Source organism: Aythya fuligula, chromosome Z, assembly GCF_009819795.1.
Source record: "Aythya fuligula isolate bAytFul2 chromosome Z, bAytFul2.pri, whole genome shotgun sequence".
Classification (NCBI taxonomy): domain Eukaryota; kingdom Metazoa; phylum Chordata; class Aves; order Anseriformes; family Anatidae; genus Aythya; species Aythya fuligula.
Genome location: NC_045593.1, coordinates 75,428,522 through 75,445,908, shown reverse-complemented (window position 1 = coordinate 75,445,908; position 17,387 = coordinate 75,428,522). Strand labels below are relative to the sequence as shown.

At 41.9% G+C, this 17,387-nt stretch overlaps 1 protein-coding gene across 2 annotated transcripts in view; it reads right to left on the bottom strand.

Annotated features, from left to right (window-relative positions):
• The window catches only part of PLPPR1 (phospholipid phosphatase related 1), a 131,202-nt gene that overhangs the window by 8,493 nt on the left and 105,322 nt on the right, over positions 1–17,387 (bottom strand). For both annotated transcript variants that reach the window (XM_032205908.1, XM_032205909.1), the window contains exons 4-5: positions 12,274–12,406; positions 2,978–3,228 (exon numbers count right to left, since the gene is read on the bottom strand). In XM_032205908.1, the coding sequence (XP_032061799.1) occupies positions 2,978–3,228; positions 12,274–12,406 (384 nt within the window). The remainder of the gene's footprint in view (positions 1–2,977; positions 3,229–12,273; positions 12,407–17,387) is intronic.

Sequence of the window (17,387 nt, the reverse complement as noted above, 5' to 3'; positions counted from 1 at the left end):
AAAATGTCAATGAGAGTGCCTAATCATAGCTTTTAGCCATAGAGACCCTATTTTGACTGTACAAGAGTTCTCCTTGCTTTCAGCCCAGAGACAAGCAGGAGGATCAGCAAGGGTGTCTCCCTTCACTCTACAATAAGAGGTCATTTAGTTTTACTTAAGAAATACTTCAATTTGGTATGTTCAAGTTGAATATCACCACCTCTTAGATGCCCTTGTCATCGGCTTTTCTATGACCTTTCTCACAAGTGCACGATGTAAAAATTGTTTGAAGACATGTAACTAGGATACCCACATGTAACGTAGGATTTTATCTTTTCTGTTTTTGACTGAAACGTTAATAAACTAAGGAATATTTCCAGCCTATCATCATCATCTCCCTTGGTCAATGTCTTAGCACGTTTTCTAACTGTACAGCAGCTTGTACTCTGTCCAGAGACTGTACTACTTCAGGAAGAGTAATAAAACTGCATTAGATATCATTCTAATTTTGATATAAGCATGGAACCAGGGTTGCTGACCTTTTTTATTTCTTTTTCTTCTTCTTTTTTTTTTCTCCCTCCCCTGTTTTAGGCATATAAATTTCATCACTGCCTGAAGAGATCACAAAAGTCATGCTTTGGGTTTCCAGCGTATTTGGCAGGTGACAAGAAAAAGACTAACTGACTAAATATAACACCCAGATTATAGGGGAAAAAAAAAAAAAAAAAAAAAAAACAAATCAAATGAACAAACAAATAGAAACAATCAAACAAACAAAACAAAACAAAACAAAAAGCGGCCAAGCCAACCACTGTGGGAGCACTGTCACTAGCAGAATAATGAACAACGTACAGAGACATCTCTACAAGATACTTAAGGATCAGTGATTTGACAACATATTTAGTGCCAGAGGGTGTTTTCAGGCAGAGACCTGGGCTAAAATTGTACTGCAGACTGAAAACTTGTGGCTCAAAAAGAACTCCATATCCTGGCTCCACCTGTTATTTTCCTCTGTGGCCCTTTACAATCTCCTGCATTGGGTGAGTTGCAGGGGCTTCTGTAGCAGAGAGTGGAGATGAAGTGGGTGTAAGAGCTGTGCCTTAAACATTTGATGCAGTCCTCTGTTACTTTAAACATCTGTCCCACTGTGGCTCAGGGGTCTCATCTCTTTGTGTGCCATTCGCTCTCCACCAGAGCCATGGAGAAAGCAGCAGAAGTACTCTTGAAAGCTTAGGGCTGAGAAACATCGAACTACTAGGACCTTAAACCCAAGAAGTAAAAGTGCTATTCCCCTTCTGTAGGAATCAGTTGTTTGTAGAAGACGTGGCTGTCTAGGAACCAAAGGAGGTTGGGCAGGGGAATTCCCTGAAAAGCTTACCAAGCCTGGTCTCAGAGCAGTTATCTTAGAGTACATCATGATGGAAACAGCTTCTACAACAATGCTGACTTTATTAGAAACGTTATTTCACATATGGTTGCTTATTGTTCAGAAGTAATGCATGCAAAACATAATGGGCTTTCCAAGCACTTCTGAACAATTCCTGATCAAAGGAGTTAACGGTTTATATCTCTATCATTATTCACACAAATTTCAATGCAAACAGATGGTAAAAGAAACAGCAGTGGGTGGCCTCTTCTTTTCATAGCAATAATATGGTGTTTTATCATCTGGTACCAAAATCAGGGTAAATACCCTGTCATTAATAAGTTTGAGGTTTTTCTCCAATTCTGATGACCTACAGAGAGAATCTGCCACTCATTTGAGTCAGGCTACTGAGGGAAAATATTCCTAGTTAAGCCATTTTAATGTTGATGAGACAGGGGAAGGGAGAAGAGGTGGTTAAATGCTTACTCCATGGCCTCTGGGAAAATCAGCAGCAAAGACAAGATTAGGACCTCATTCTTCTACATTACACAGTGCTGCAAAAGCAACAAGAATTTGATTTCCTTATGTTGGGTTTGTGTGGCAAGGTTTTGGTAACAGGGGGCTGTAGGGGTAGTCTCTGTGGGAAGAATCAAGCAGCTGCCCCATGTTAGATAAGGGACAGTTTTAGCCAGCTCCAAAAAAAAAACAACCTGCTGTTGGCCAGAGCTGGGCCAATAAGTGATATTGTTTGTGCCTCCAGGAGAGCAGATTTAAGGATGGGAGAGAAGAACTGCTGCAGGTGGATGTGGCCTGGAGGAGGCTGCAGCCCATGGAGAGCCCCTGCAGGAGCAGGCCCAGGGCCGGAGCTGCAGCCTGTGGAGAGGAGCCCACGCAGGAGCAGGGGGTCTGGAGGAGCTGCCGCCCACCCGTGGGGGACCCGTGCTGGAGGAGTTTGCTCCTGAGGCATGGATGGACCCTGTGGTACAGAGCCGTGTGGGAACAGGTCCTGAAGAGCTGCTGCCTGTGGGCAGCCCCCGTGGCCTCAGTTTGGGAAGGACGGCATCCTGTGGGAGGGACCCCATGGGGATCAGGCGCAGAGAGGGACCATGAAGGAGCTGTGGAGACAAAGTGCCAGGGACTGACCGCAGCCCCCATTCCCCTGTGCTGCTCAGGGGGAGGTAGAAAAGTGTGAATGGGGGGAAGCTGGTTTTAATTCGTTTTCTTTGTTTTCCACTTCTGTAGCTTGTTAGAAATAGGTAATATGTCTCTCTAATCTCCCTATGCTAAGTCTGTTTTGCCCGTGACAATAATTGTTGAGTGATCTCCCTGTCCTTATCCCAACCCTTAAGCCCCTTGCATCGTAATTTCTCTCCGTTTCCCTTTGAGGAAGGGGAGTGAGAGAGTGTTTGTGGTGGAGCTCAGCTGCCCAGCTGAGTAAAACCACCACAACTAGCAGTGCTAAAACAGAGACAGAGCAAAGGGGATTTTCCACCACGGGAAAGAAAGAAAGCCGTTCCTGAAACAACCCTCTTTTTCTTAAAAAAAAAAAAAGACACTGTAAGACAAATAACCTCATCTAGATGTACAGGCAGAAACCAGTCATACATATCAACAATCATCAGTGGTGCTCACCGTGGCATATAAAGCTGAGTAGATGCTCAAAGCAGCATGTTTGGATGGAAAGGATCTCCTTGCCTTTTCAATCACCTCCACATCCCCGGTGCAGATGTTGCCATTGTTTATGAACTGGTGGTGGGTCCGGCAGTCGTTTCCAGTGTAGTTGGGTTTACACACAGTCAGGAAGTATGGAGCCAAATTCCCAGTCACAACCTGGCCAGCATTTACAAATATATCAGTAGCAAAAAGTCCAAACGCAAACACTCCTGTGAAGAAAGGTTAAAAATAAGTATTATTCAAAGAAGTTTAAAACAGTCTTGGTACCTGAAAGGAAGATATATAATGAGAGATAAAGGAGAAAACTCTGCTGTCATTACCTGGAAAAAAACCCTGTTGACACCAGCAGAGCCCTGCATGGGATTTATGGCATGGAAGACTGCATGCTCAACTATGGCAGGTGCTTAACTCAGTGGCTCCAGAAGGACTCAGAAAAAAGGCTGAAAGTGGTAAGTAAATGCATAGGTACTTGTTTGATTCAAGCTCTGAACAGAACTGTGAGCTACATGTTTCACTGCAAACCCTGCATCTATACTATGCCTGCAATGTTTTCACTATGACAAGGGCTTGCAGCCTGCAATCAAGTGTCATGCACATGAGCTGTTAAGGTGTTTATGAATTTTTACTAAATGTGGGCGAAAAATGTTAATATAATAGCTCTGAACTACAAAATAAAAACCAGAGGAGCAGTGTAGTGCTGAGACACAATTAACCTTACCGTAGCATGTCACATATCTTTTGGATTGTGACTATTCACTATTCTGATATTGCAAAATTAAGATTCTGATCCAGCAATATTTGCCAAATCATTTGGGATACGTCTTCAATACTTTTGTCCAGAAGACCTTTCCATACAGTTGCAGTTCAGCTTATGCCAGTGGGAGCACATACCCTCATACACTACAGCTGAAAGTATGCACTTGAACCCAGAAGCTTTTGCAGGGTTGTGGAGCATCCCTTGCTTGAAACTGCAGTAGTCACATCCTCCAGTGACTCCCCATGAGCATTATCAGTATCTGCTATGGCTGCAATGAACATATAAATTCATAGATCTTTGCGTGCAAGTGCTTGCTACATACCAAAGGACAGAAGAGCAGGTTTGCAGTAATGCCAAACCCAAATGTTTCAAAAGACTAAATCACCTCAATTTTCCTCCTACACATCACTAAATGGGATTAAAGTATCATAGAAATTTAGAAAAAATAAATATTTTACTTATGGTCTGGGAATGCTGGCGGTCATATATTTTTTCCTCCTCTCTCCTACAGCTTTGTAGGCAAAAGTAATTTAAACTTTAACTGAACTGAGATTGATGTATATTTAAGTACAAGCAAAAGCTGGAGCTTCAGGGATATCCACATATCTTAGGAGAGCTGTAAGGGTTACTGTATCTTCACTGCTTACCGTATCTTCACTGCTGTACTGAGTTATAAAATGAAAAAAAGATTGATGTAGTCTGAGAAACAGAAATATCAGGGAGTCAGGAATATAATGCAACTGAAAATGCCTTACCTCAAATTAAGAAGAATCAAAGATAGTTCTGCAGATACTGTAACCCTCCATGTAGATAACAAAAGCAGGAGGGCCATAACTAGCAAGAGTTAGATCCTTTCAAACATGTAGGGCCTGTCTTTACAGAAGACAGTGACATGAAATAAAATCCTTATCTAGCAATGGATTAATTGTGCAAATGTGCAGTGATACTTTCTACTGCTGCTCGCTCACGCTTTGTGAGCATCCACAAGGTCAGGAAGGAGTGTTACCACAGTGAAGAGGATTTTGAGTACCGAGTTTATTACCAAATCTCCAGGCCATGGGTTAGAATCGAGCACTCAAGAAAAGGCACATCAAATCCATGGTGCTGCCTCAAGGAACTGGTGTGTGATCATGGGTTTAAGGAGATGGTGGAGATCAAGGAAGGCAGTAGCCTTCCTCCAGTTCTAGACTGCAGGACTGTCATGTCTTTTTACTGATGTGACAGTCTTCGTCCCCTTTATCATGACTTGCTTTGAACAGTACTGTTTTGATGTGCTGTGCAAATCACGGGGAATGCAATGAGGATTATTACCCAGCCCTTTACAATGCTTACAGGAAACCCAAGAGCCAAGGTGTTATCTGGCCCATGGTCTTTATTGCAAAGTTAGTACAAGTCAAAAACTGAAGTATTTCAGAAAATGCTCACAGGCTTCATAAAGTTATTTCAATCTCTATGCAGTGCACAGTTACAAAGGCAGCCTGGTGTTTTGCTCTGAAAGAAAGAAATTTCAACACCTGTATTTTCTCAATATTCGGCAGCACTGAAAGTGCTTGCCCAGAGTCAGTGCTGATGGCTGTATGCTCTGCAGAACAAGCCATGGTTGAAACCTTTATCATGTTCTCCATTGCGATGTACAGGGATCACTGTAATTCCCCTTCTGCAGCTCTGCCAAATTGTGCCTTATGAAAATTACAGCGATGTGCAGCAACAAATTCAGCTAGCAGGAATTTAACCCTTGCAGATTGATTACACTACATATACTCTCTGGAGACTTTGAAACAGGGTTCGTTGTAATTAATTTAAAGGCTATAACACCAGTGAGCCTTGGTAGCAGTGGAGAGTCAGTCCCATGATAGCTTTTGTACCTCAGGAATCTGTCTATTCAACTGATTTGCTCAATGGCCTACAGCAGCTAAGTTAACTAACCAGAGCATGGGAATGCCGTGAGGTAACTGACAGGTTTTTAGAGGCAGACAAGCCACTGCTGACAGGCTTCATGGGAAGGGTAGCTAGTCCTAGCTCTTTACGGTTATACAGCTGAAATTTGTGATATCATGCCACACAGAGGATGTGAGAGCTTGTACCTCTTGCATACTTTGATGCTAGATTTAGTGGGAGGTGATACCGTCCTGCTAAACTGTGGCACTTTATCATGCTGTGCTCACTCTGGCCTAGAAAACCTGGGAGTGGACTTTAGTCCGGAACTTGACATATGCTGAATAAGGATGTACACAGCACGAGCCACATTCAAAGGAGACCTGTAAAAACACAGCCTGCACAGATGGTTGTCAACACAAAGGATGGATACAAGCTAATTTAAGTTGCATAAAGCCACTCCTTCCTCTCATCCACATGTATCACATAGTCTGGCTGCAGGAGATCTTAAGCAAGGAGCAGAAGGCGTACTATTTCTGATAAGGCATTCTGACTTTTCTTCACTGTCCTGGCTCTCTGCTGTTTTTGTGTGTGTAAGGAGCTGATAGAAAGAAGAGATTGAAAGCAAACCAGTAAGCGCAGTGCAGTTTGGAGACACTCTAATTTAGACCATGGATACAGGGTAGACTTTACTCCCTGCTACTCCCTTTAGCTGCCCCAGATCCCAAGAGGAAGAAATCAAGGCTCAGATCTGAACCTCTCTTCACCTCCAGTGAGAAAGACCAAACAGAACAAAACAAAAAACAAAGAATGACTTTTACAAAAAAAAAAAGCTGAGGACAGACAAATGAACCCTAAGTCCTTCCAACTCCATCTCACCTGACCTAAAACTTGGCTTGGAGGAAGCATCTAAATCTTCAGCAGCTTCAATTTTTAATGCTTCAGTTTTATTTTCTCCATTTACACCCCCCATAAATTGCTGCCAAATAATCCTCCAAGCATGAATCCATAATTGTTGGGCTCTCACTGACACACAGCTCCAATGGTTTTTCTGGTACTAAACTCCCTGAGTGGCTGTTCGTCAGTGTTACCATCTCCAGCTAAGTCTATTGCTACTGCTAACAGAAATGCATGCCCTACAGAAGGGTGTAATTCTCCTCCCTCACCGTTAACATTAGCACTAACTCGTTTTCTCCTGGCAACTCTTGCTCAAGCTCTCTTCTTCCAGCCTGAATCTCTCTGACATCAGTGACTGCAGCTGCCTGCTGACTCCATGGAAACTCTCACTATAACAGACATTTAAAATGCCACTGATTTGAAACAAAATAAATAAATAAACACACACAAAAGGAACCATGGGAGTTGTAGACAAGCTGCTGAAAAGACATTGGGAAGAGAGAAGTGAGAAGCCAGTGGGTGGAAATGAGAATGAGGAGGCAGAAGCCTTTATTAGAGGAAAACCATGAATCCGTTAAGTAAAGTGAAAAAAGAAACAATGCATTGAAGTGCTTGTGGGACATCAGAAGCTGTGCTCTGGAGTAACTATTGTCATGTCTTCCTCAAAGTGTGTTTATTTAGGCACGCCTCCCTCTCCCAAGACAAATGCCCAGACAATTGTCTGAATTTGTCACACTCGACCTAATTTGCTGGGAAAACTTTCATATTACACATGCACGCTCACATTCTCACAACCTCTTTCACACTCCTAAGAGTTGTAAAGAGGATAAGAGTTTCAGTGGAGGAAGTCCTTGGAACAACTTCTGGTTCTACAGAAATGCTGATCTTCAGCCCATCTCTGCAGGTGTTCCCATAATTGCCCGATGCAGCCAATTAAGCCATCCATTGTTAGTCTTGTGACCCAGAATCTGCTAAACCACCTTCCATCATCATACCTGCAAGGGTGTTGTTAAAGGAGATCTGCATCATTTGCCATTTTACAGCTGGAGAGATGGGCATTGCAGGAAAAGGTACTGCTTGTTGCTGTGGCATCAGAAACAGGCTCAAGAGCAAGCTGTTTCTGAGCACTCATAATCTGATCACAGGATTGGTTTTAATCTCCTCACAAAGCCCACTGCTCCAGCTATCTACCACCTCTTACTTCTACCTGCTTCACCTGTGAGTGTCCTGCCTGGGTACTGTTTCTTCAAGACATAAGAAGCAAGATACGTGGTCTGAATACACAAGAAGAAATTCAGTTGCCAGTGCAAAACCACTCCAGAGCCTTGAGCCTCCTCACCACAGGTGTCCATGATTTCTTCCTGCTTTGCTGCTTCATAACTATCAGTTTTCATCTAGGCAACAGTCATCTCAAAGTCCCGCATGAAAGGGAGCAGTAACATTTGATTTGTCCCCAGCACAGACACCTCTCATTGTGGAGGTTCCTCAGTGATAAGAAGTGAGACCTATGGTAGTTCAAGCCTCACCCAAACACAGCTTGAGCCCTCCTGAAAGGCAGCCAGTTAATTACAGAACGTGCATTGTTTCATTATGAAGGCAGACGGAAGGATAAGGTCAGGCAAACTATGTCCTGCAGCTGCACAGGGAATTGACATCAGAGCTCTGGGGTTCATCTATCCTATTACAATAAACTCAATGTGTGTGTAAATCTTGTAAACCTTTATTTGCTGAACTAAAGCCTTAATTTGCCGAAATAAAGCCTTAATTTCATTATTTAGCTGCCCACTGTGAGGTGCCCCCATGGTTTAAATTAAGCTGTCAGCCGAAGCTGATCTGTGCCATTCGTTAACTGCAAATTATGCAGCTCCAAAGTAAAAGCCACTGGTAACAAATTCACAAAGCACGTTGCATTTCTAAATATCTGGAGACAGGCTACTTGCATGTTATCAGAGCTTTGCAGGTATACAACTTAATCACTGGGATTAGAAACCTAATATATTGAAATGCAACAAAATACACACTCCGATCACACTGCCAGACTGAGTCAGTGAGGTCTGAATCCATGATCCTGGGGGTGGTACAACTGCTGTATGTACACGTACTAAATCCTTGACTAAGATCATTCTCAAAATAACACTAAAATAACGTATAACCTCTATTTGGAATACAAATGGTGAATAAGAGCAAATGCAAGATGTTAACAGGGGTACTGATTGGGAAATTGCCACAAGAAAAAGTGAATAAACATACAAAAAGCTGTGTTTTTTCAGGCTGGGTGGCAGGGAGAAGTGGCAGAGGCCCGAGAAATAAACTTTTCTTCCTCACTGGTTTCTCAAAGGTTCAATACAAAACCTGTGAATTTTGGTAGCTTAAGTTCTTAATAAAACTCCTTTGAGGGGTGAAGAGGGGAGGGAAGAGTGATGGTGGTACTAAAGAATAGCAGTACAGCACCAATATTTTAGACAGAAAAAATTACTCCAAAGCAACTGCATACCTCTTGTTTGAACTGAAAATCTTTAAAATAAATATCTGTGGAAGGAATATAAAAGATAAAGAGGAAGGTAGAACAAATTGCAACATATATCAAAGTCTGATGTTTCCAAGCTAAGCCAGCTTTATTCCACTGATAAAGGAATTGATTTTCTAAATACAGGGAACACAGCAGATTTCACCTATCTGGGATGCAGTAAAGGACTTGATATACACTGAAGTAAATTGAGAGACAGTTTTTTGCCACTGAAGGCAAAATGTGCAGAATTTATGTTTGGGCCAGGAAGAAAGAAGAAATTTTGCTCCAACTTTCTATGGATGAAGAAGCAGTGAAAAATTTAAGACAAAGCTCAACATTTAAGGACCCCACTAAACTTGCGAGGGGAGAACTCTAGAGACAGACAACTGCTGAGGACTTGAGGAAACAAAGGGCAAATAAGCAGGAAGCACAGCAGGCAAGGTACAAAAATGAATGAAAAGAAATATGGGGCATTGTCAACATCCCAGAAAAGCTATGGGGTTTGATTTTGCTTAATTCTTTGCACGAGCGCTAGAGTAAAAAAATAAATAAATAAATAAAAAGCCTCATTGTGAGGCACACAAAGAAAAAACATGAGGAGAAAAAGCTCAAGTCCAGCAACCAAATCCAAAAAGTCCCATGGTGATAATGTGACAAGCGTGATTATCTTTTACACCACCAAAGATAGTTTGAAGTTACGGAGTAAGGGACAAACAAAAAGTCTCTTTGCCTTTGTAAAATATGGAAATAACAACTCTCAGACACTCTCAGCGATGTGCCTTTCAAGGTCAGAAAGTTGTGTTAATTTTTCCTGAGGCATAAACATCCAGATACACTGAATGGTATTTCTCACCCTTTTGAGTAATATGAACTGTGATGACATGAGATAAAGCATTGTTCCACAGAGCTCAATTGCTATTTTTTGGAGGTACTCACTGAAGGCTCTTGCTCACTAATCTGGGCTAAAAAGGGTTATCAGATGTGGATATTCAAATGAATTTGTACCACGACTAAACTGGTTTTCTTGCAATAAGCCAGTCCACTTGCTAGGATATCTTGGGAGAAAAACTATTTAATATCTCTGTAACCTATGGTCCTCACGTTTAGCATGCGAGGAAATCCATGTACGAGCAACCTGTTGGTCTCTCCATATCCAGGTATCCTCCTTCTGGAGTGTATAGCTGTGTGAAGATAAATTCCCTTATCACCCAGCAGGAGCTACAGCTGGTCAGTCCATTTCACATTTTCAGATGCATTTGGAATTTCAATGAAATAAGTGTGGTTATTTTTAGTTCCTTTTATAAATGATTTCAGTCACTTTTCAACAAGCTCTGCTTCCCTCACTTCATAACAGAGACAGGGAGGTTTCTGACAAAAACTTGCAATCAGTGGAGTTTAAAATAAGACCAACACTTTAAGCCATTTCTAATAAGGTTAACTTTCTTTTTCTCTGCAAGATAAATAAAGCTGCAAAGCCAAGATTGATTTCTGTAGCAGGTTCATATCCTGCTACTCTCCAACAGTCCACAGTATCATCATTGCTTCCTCCACCAGAAGAAAAACTATAGCATGAATGCCTAAGAATAAAGATAATTAAAATGAAAGCAGGGCAGAAAAATATAATTACAAGAAAACATATAGAGCAAGTGCTTAGCTGCCATGGTTTAAGCTCTTTTAGTGCTGACCCCGCAGGCGAGAGTATTTGATTAGGACTTTGCAAAACATGCTGAATGTGCTGCAACAGCCAAACAGCCCTGAGTGGCCCAGTGGACCTCAGTACCCTGCTTTTCTCCTAATGGCAGTTTACTATCCATCAATATATCCTAGAGGTTATCTGAAGTTCAAGGGTATTTTACTTTAATTACATTCCCATGTCTTTCGTTTTAATGAACAGCACACAGGACAGGCCTGGGTAATGAACCACAGGTGGTTTGTGTCTCCACCCCCAGTGTGGGAGAGGGTAAAAAACCTATTTCACTTCCTAACCTCCATGCAAAAAAGCAGGAGTTACAGAAAAAGGATAGGGAGAAAGAAAACCACAGTTTTTCATCCTATGCAGCATGTATTTTTTTCTGATGAAAACCTGAACAAATTGCAAGAATCCCTGCCTGCAGCCATGGCTACACTCCATGGAAGCCATAGTCACACCAGTCCTTTTGTTTTTTCACATATAAAGCTCAAAAATTTAGTAATGACAGGGAAGATGTGATTCAGATATTTTCATTTTTTTGTTCATCTGTTTATTTTAACTCACACTGTGAATTCAGACCCAACCCTCCTAAAAGGGGTATATGTAAGGGTGATTTACCTCTGTGAGTACACAGGGAGGGAGGTGCAGAGATGGCCTGTGAATAAAAACTCATGGTCTGTGGAGAGTCATATTTACCACTGTTCTGTGCAGGCAGTGAGACAGCTCTCCCTACTTCTAAATGCTCGAAGGCACAGCTTGGGCAGCCTTAAGTAGCTTTGAGCTGAGGAGCCTTCAGAGAGCAGTAAGATCCCCTGTCAGTGCCACAGCAGATATTCAGGCTGTGCTGCTGCTTCTACTCCTAAAGAACCATGAGATGGTCCCCTTGGTGAACGTCTCCTGGGCGTTTTTCCACTGATTAAGCTTTGTGAAAAGGGTGTAGAGGTCTTCAAGTACAATAGAAAGCAAACTCCAAATGGTTTTGTGACAGAATTTTTTCCCTAGTTTCTCAGCAATTAACTCAACAAAATCTCTAACAAAAACAACAGCAACAAAGCCAAACACAAATACAATAAAAATAAGAATGTTATTTTAGTGGGCTCTGGGCTTTTTTATGCTGTGCTCAGCTGAACATTATGTGCCAGAGCTATAGATGTTAAAATTAAACTTGAATAAAAAAATGCCGAAGAGATGGGCTGCTGAGAACCGATTTGTAAGTAAAATGGGTAGCTTACACAGAATAGCAATGATGGAATTATTCATATAAGGATTTGATTGGCATAACCTTTCTTCAAGGGTTCAGAAGAAGCATTAAGCTCAGCAGAACAGGATATAAACCAGGTCCAGACAGCATGACATGGCACATTTCAAACATTACCTTGCAAATCCCGAGGGGGACTATCCCTCTAAGGTGGAAAATGCCTGCGAAGATTTCACAGCTTAATTAATTTTGTGCTGTAGTTGATTAGGATCTTTTGTTCTGTGTTAGTGGAAAGAGGGACTAAATTTGCAGTGCTAAAGATGCTTACCTATAAAACGTATTATTCTTCGAAGCAGTGGGTTCAGGTAACAGCACTCTCCAGTCAAAATAGTTTTCTCTTGAATAATTAGGGTTTCTCTGGTTGACTTTATGAAATACATGGATATCTCACCAATAAAAATCTGTCAGGAAAAGGAAAGATATAGAAGGTTAATAATGCAATAAGCAAACTTTAAAACATGTGAGCCAGGTTCCAGCCCACAGAAACTACTACACACCATTGTGTCTTTGGGACGCTGAACTTCCACAGAGAAGCTACACCATTCAGTTGGGATGAACTGAGATAGACCCACCTGCCAGCCAAGAAAAGGATCTGCTGTTCTTACACTCAGCGGCATGACACATCAAGTACGAGGCCTGCTTATACTTACTTCTGGGATACAGGAACAAACAGAGCTTTTACCTTTACCATGTATCACAAAAAACTCCTATTTTTACTGCAATTAGTTTACTGCAATTAATTTGTCATGTTCTTGGTTAAGCATATAAAATTTACTGACAGGATAGTTTTCATGGATGGAAGGCTTCTGCCCATGGAGGGAAGTGGAAGCTAACGCTGCAGACTTCTACCCCACCATTTTAGCAGCAAGCGTTGGCAACACTGGATGCTTTTTACAGCCTTCACAGCTTCTCAAAAATACACTTGTCTGAATCTGCCACAAAGGCAACAGAGCTCCTGCCAACTTTGAAAAGAAATTTGGATGAAGGACATCCCTGCAGTGGAAACTTATCAGAAGTCACAAAACTTTTGAGGAGGTCATTGAAAATTTTGGAGGTCATATGCTGTTATTTGTAATAATGACATAAAAAGTGCCAGGATATGGAGGCAGGACTGGCAATCACCCATGCTGTTAGGTTGTTAGTATGGTCCTTGCCATAGCCTGTCCCAATTTCACAGTTTCTCTGAGCATGCCTGGGCCAATTCCCACGAGGAAAGCTGGCTGCAGCCACTACTCTTTATGACAGAGTTTGGCCACTGATTTCATATGCTTGCCAGTCTGAAGGCCAGAGGATGATTTCTGAACTGTTTTGTTTAATAACTGTACAGTTTTATTTATTAAAACATCAAAATGTAAGTCTCCAGGGATTTACCTATCTTAAATGTGCTTATGTAGTAAGTATTTAGTTTGCCATCAGACCAGTTCTTTTTTGTGTGTTCTCTTTGCCATCAGTTCTTTTCATGAAATATGATAGATGTTCCCCACAGGGGCAGGATCACTATTTCCTAAATACTCGGAATTAATTTAACTCTGTTGCACAGAAGTCTATCTGCCCTAGCTAAAGCTGGACAGAATTTGATCATCAGCTTTAGCAGCAGTGATGGTCCACTCACAGCAAGCACTTCTGCAAATCTCACCTACCATGTTCTGTCAGCAGGCTTTAGAAAATGAAACTGAAATTTTGAAAGACAGAGTTTGTAATGGAAGTCTTTAGGAAAAAAAAATTAAAAAATAAAAAAGCCAGCCTGAAGTGGAAGAAATGAGCTTTTAAGAAGGGAGCACCCAAAAGAATTAATTTAACTTCATTCATAAGACACACAAGAGGAATCCATGATGTTAAGGAATGGTCAAAGAAATGCATTACAAAAGCATGCGCATGCATGCAGGCAGATACAGAGTTGGCATAAACCTCAAGGAGCAAGCCCTAGCTCGCTTTGCTGTAATGGTATGTATGCTGTTTCAAGGGCAACAATTTATCCTTATTAAGCCAGATGAGCATCCTTATTGATTATTGACATTCAAGCCAAGTATGCTCAACCTTTTTATAATTCTAACCGCTGATGGCGAGAGATGTAGAGTTGTAAAATGTATGTCGATAATGGCATCTGTGGGTAGGAGCCGATGCATGGGAGCCACACTGAAATATTGCCTTTATCCCGTTTCACTCCATCTGCTCTTAACAGAATTGGCAAGCAGTTCAATAAGCTCAGCTCACTAACTATGGGGCTGGGAATTAAGAAACAGACCATCTGCACTAAAGCAGTTTAAAAGTGACACTCTGTTTCAAACCATTTATTATATGAATTATGATAATGCTCAGAAGTTAGAGTTAATGCTTTGGCTCTTTGTCTGCCTGGGGCTGTACATACACATTGAGAGACAATTCATGCCCCGAGGAAATCCTAGTTTGTGAAGAAGATGAGTTAGTGGTGACAACACAAACTTTTCAAATAAGAGTTAGGTATAAAACATAGTAATAGCCCTTCTTTAAGAATACATCATTTTTAATTTCCTTTGCATCAAAAGTTGAATGAGCATTTTTCAGTTTTAGTTCCCACCTTCGTTTCCATGAACTTATCTGTCTGGCACACTCCTAGAGACCCTCATGTGGACAGATTAATTCTACTTAGATTCCGGAGTAAATTTTGCCATGAAATAAATCTGTTCAATCTTGTTCCAGTGATTTAATCACCACTATCCCAGATTTCCTCTGACATAGCAAAATTTGACTTTTTAAGTGACCAATTCCTTTGCTTTAAAATAGACTTTAGATATATAATAGTAACTGTATTTGTGAGGTGACATAAGATGATTCATTATAACTGGACTATTCTCATGGTTCTACCTCTTGTACTGAATTTAGTTGCCTGAATTTGAGGGTTTTGCTTCCTTGTATGCTTTATTTGGGCTCTAGAAAGTGGTTCAAGGCCAGGGCATGCTCTAAAAGCCCAAGGTGAGACTGGGAACTTAATTCTCATCTAGCTGTGCAAAATTGAATATGGTCTGAATATTCTCTCAAAAAAAAAGTTTATTTATTTTTTCCTCCAGGCATTTCTCAAATTGAGTAACTCCACTGATTTTCGTGATTTAAAGTGCATGATTCTGCATGAGCAGTGTCCACATGCAGCCAAGTTGTCCAGCTGGTCTCCCAAAATCAATCACTGACACTGTTAAGTGCCTTAGCATCTGCCAGAACAGGATCAGCAACCCGGGAACATGTACAATTAAGTCCTAAATACGAAATCTAAATATAGATACACATATACGGGTGGAAAAAGGAAAAAAAAAAAAAAAAAGAAACAGCAAACTACTACGTTAATGTCCATTTGGGAAAACAATGCAAGGTTCACTAACTACTTTATCATAGTGGTTTAATTATATAGTAGAAATGTCAAGAAAATCACAATGGAGGTTGGGTACTGAAAGCTCAGGTGCTCCACAGTCTGAGGTGATGTATATAACAGGGAAACTAAGGCAGTGTTACTAGATGTGATTTTATGCTCTATTTCATGAATGTAATAGCAGCTTAACACTGAGGTTGTCTGGCCTCTTTTGCTCACATTCTCTTTATATTATTGTTAGGTAAAAGTAATATGATGATGTCCCAACGTCCCCTCCCTAAATCAGAGATATTTACTTAGAGCAGTCATTTTTGCTTCACCGATTCAAGCAATCCGTTGAGAAAACTTCATTCAGTTTTACATGCCTTTCCACTATTGGCAGTGTCCCCATGTACTTGATCCTCAACAATCAGCTCTCAAAAAAACTCTGCTGTGTGTTTGCTTATTTCCTGGCTCCTACTTAGCAAACAGCTGAATAAAATAGTATCTCATGTTCCTCACCAACAGCCTTTTGTCCTTGACTGAGTTGATTTTTTTTCTAGCTGTAGCCTGGAAAAGTTAGTCCTCCAGCTTGTGAACTGACATATTCAGACAGTGAAATATCACATCTTCTCCACACACACACAGAATCACACAGAATTTCTAGGTTGGAAGAGACCTCAAGATCGTCGAGTCCAACCTCTGACCTAACGCTAACAATCCCCACTAAACCATATCCCTAAGCTCTAAATCCCTTCACGTTCTCAGCACAGTAGGAGCGTGTTATCCTCCTTGCACTCCTGAAGAGTTTTGCGTTCGTTAATTTGTTTGATTATCTATTTAATCTATGTAACTATTGATTTTAAAGGGATTTTTTTTTTTTTATCTTTTCTTTTAATCTTTGTTTCTTACAACACTCTATGTTGTGCTCATAGTCTCCTTGCCAAATGATTCTTTGCACTACTTCACAACCACAGCTAGTTGCCAAGCCTCCCTCCATCCAATTTGAAAAGCCTGGCCAACAGGTGAAGTCCCTGGTGGCTGGAAAAGGGAAACATCACTCGTGTTTTCAAGAAGGGTAGAAAGGAGGATGCAACTATAGTCTGGTGAGCCTCACCTCTGTGCCTGGCAAGATCACAGAACAGATCCTCCTGGAAGCAATGTCAAGGCACGTGCAGGACAAGGAGGTGATCCAAGACATTCAACATGGTTTCACCAAGGGGAAATCATGCCTGAGCAGTCTGGTGTCCTTCTGTGATGGAGTGACTGCATCAGTTGGCAAGGAAAGACAAACAGATGCCATCTACCTGTTCTTCTGTAAGGCCTTTGACACGGTCCCACATGACATCCCAATCTCCGAATTAGAGAGATGTGGACTTAATGGCTGGATCATTCTGTGGATCAGGAGCTGGCTTGAAGATCACACCCAGGGTGGAGGTCTATGGCTCTATGTCCAAATGGAGGCTGGTGACAAGTGGTGTACCTCAGGGTTCTCTCCTGGGACTGGGACTATTTAATGTCTTTATCAATGACATAGACAGTGGGATTGGGTGCACCCTCAGTAGGTTTGCAGAAGACACCAAGCTGAGTGGTGCAGTTGCTACAGTAGAAGAAAGGGATGCCATCCAGAAGGACCTGGACAGAGACAAGCTGGCAAAGTGGGCCAGTGAACCTAGTGAGATTCAGTAAGTCAAGAGCAAGGTGCTGCACCCGTGTCAAGGCAATCTCAGACAAGAGCACAGACTGGGATTGATGTTTACCTCAATGAGAGCAGCCCTGCAGAGAACTTGGGGATTCTGGTGGACAAAAAGGTTGACATGAGCCAGCAGTGGGTGCCTGCACCCCAGAAGGCCAACTGCAGCCTGGGCTGCACCAACAGAGGGGTGGGCAGCAGGGGAAGGAGGGAGGGGATTGTGCCCCTCTGCTCTGCCCTGGGGAGGCCCCACCTGGAGTGCTGCGTCCTCCTCTGGGGCCCCCAGCACCAGAAGGGTGTGGGGCTGTTGGGGCAGGTCCAGAGGAGGGCCATGAGGATGATCAGAGGGCTGGAGCTCCTCGTCTGTGAA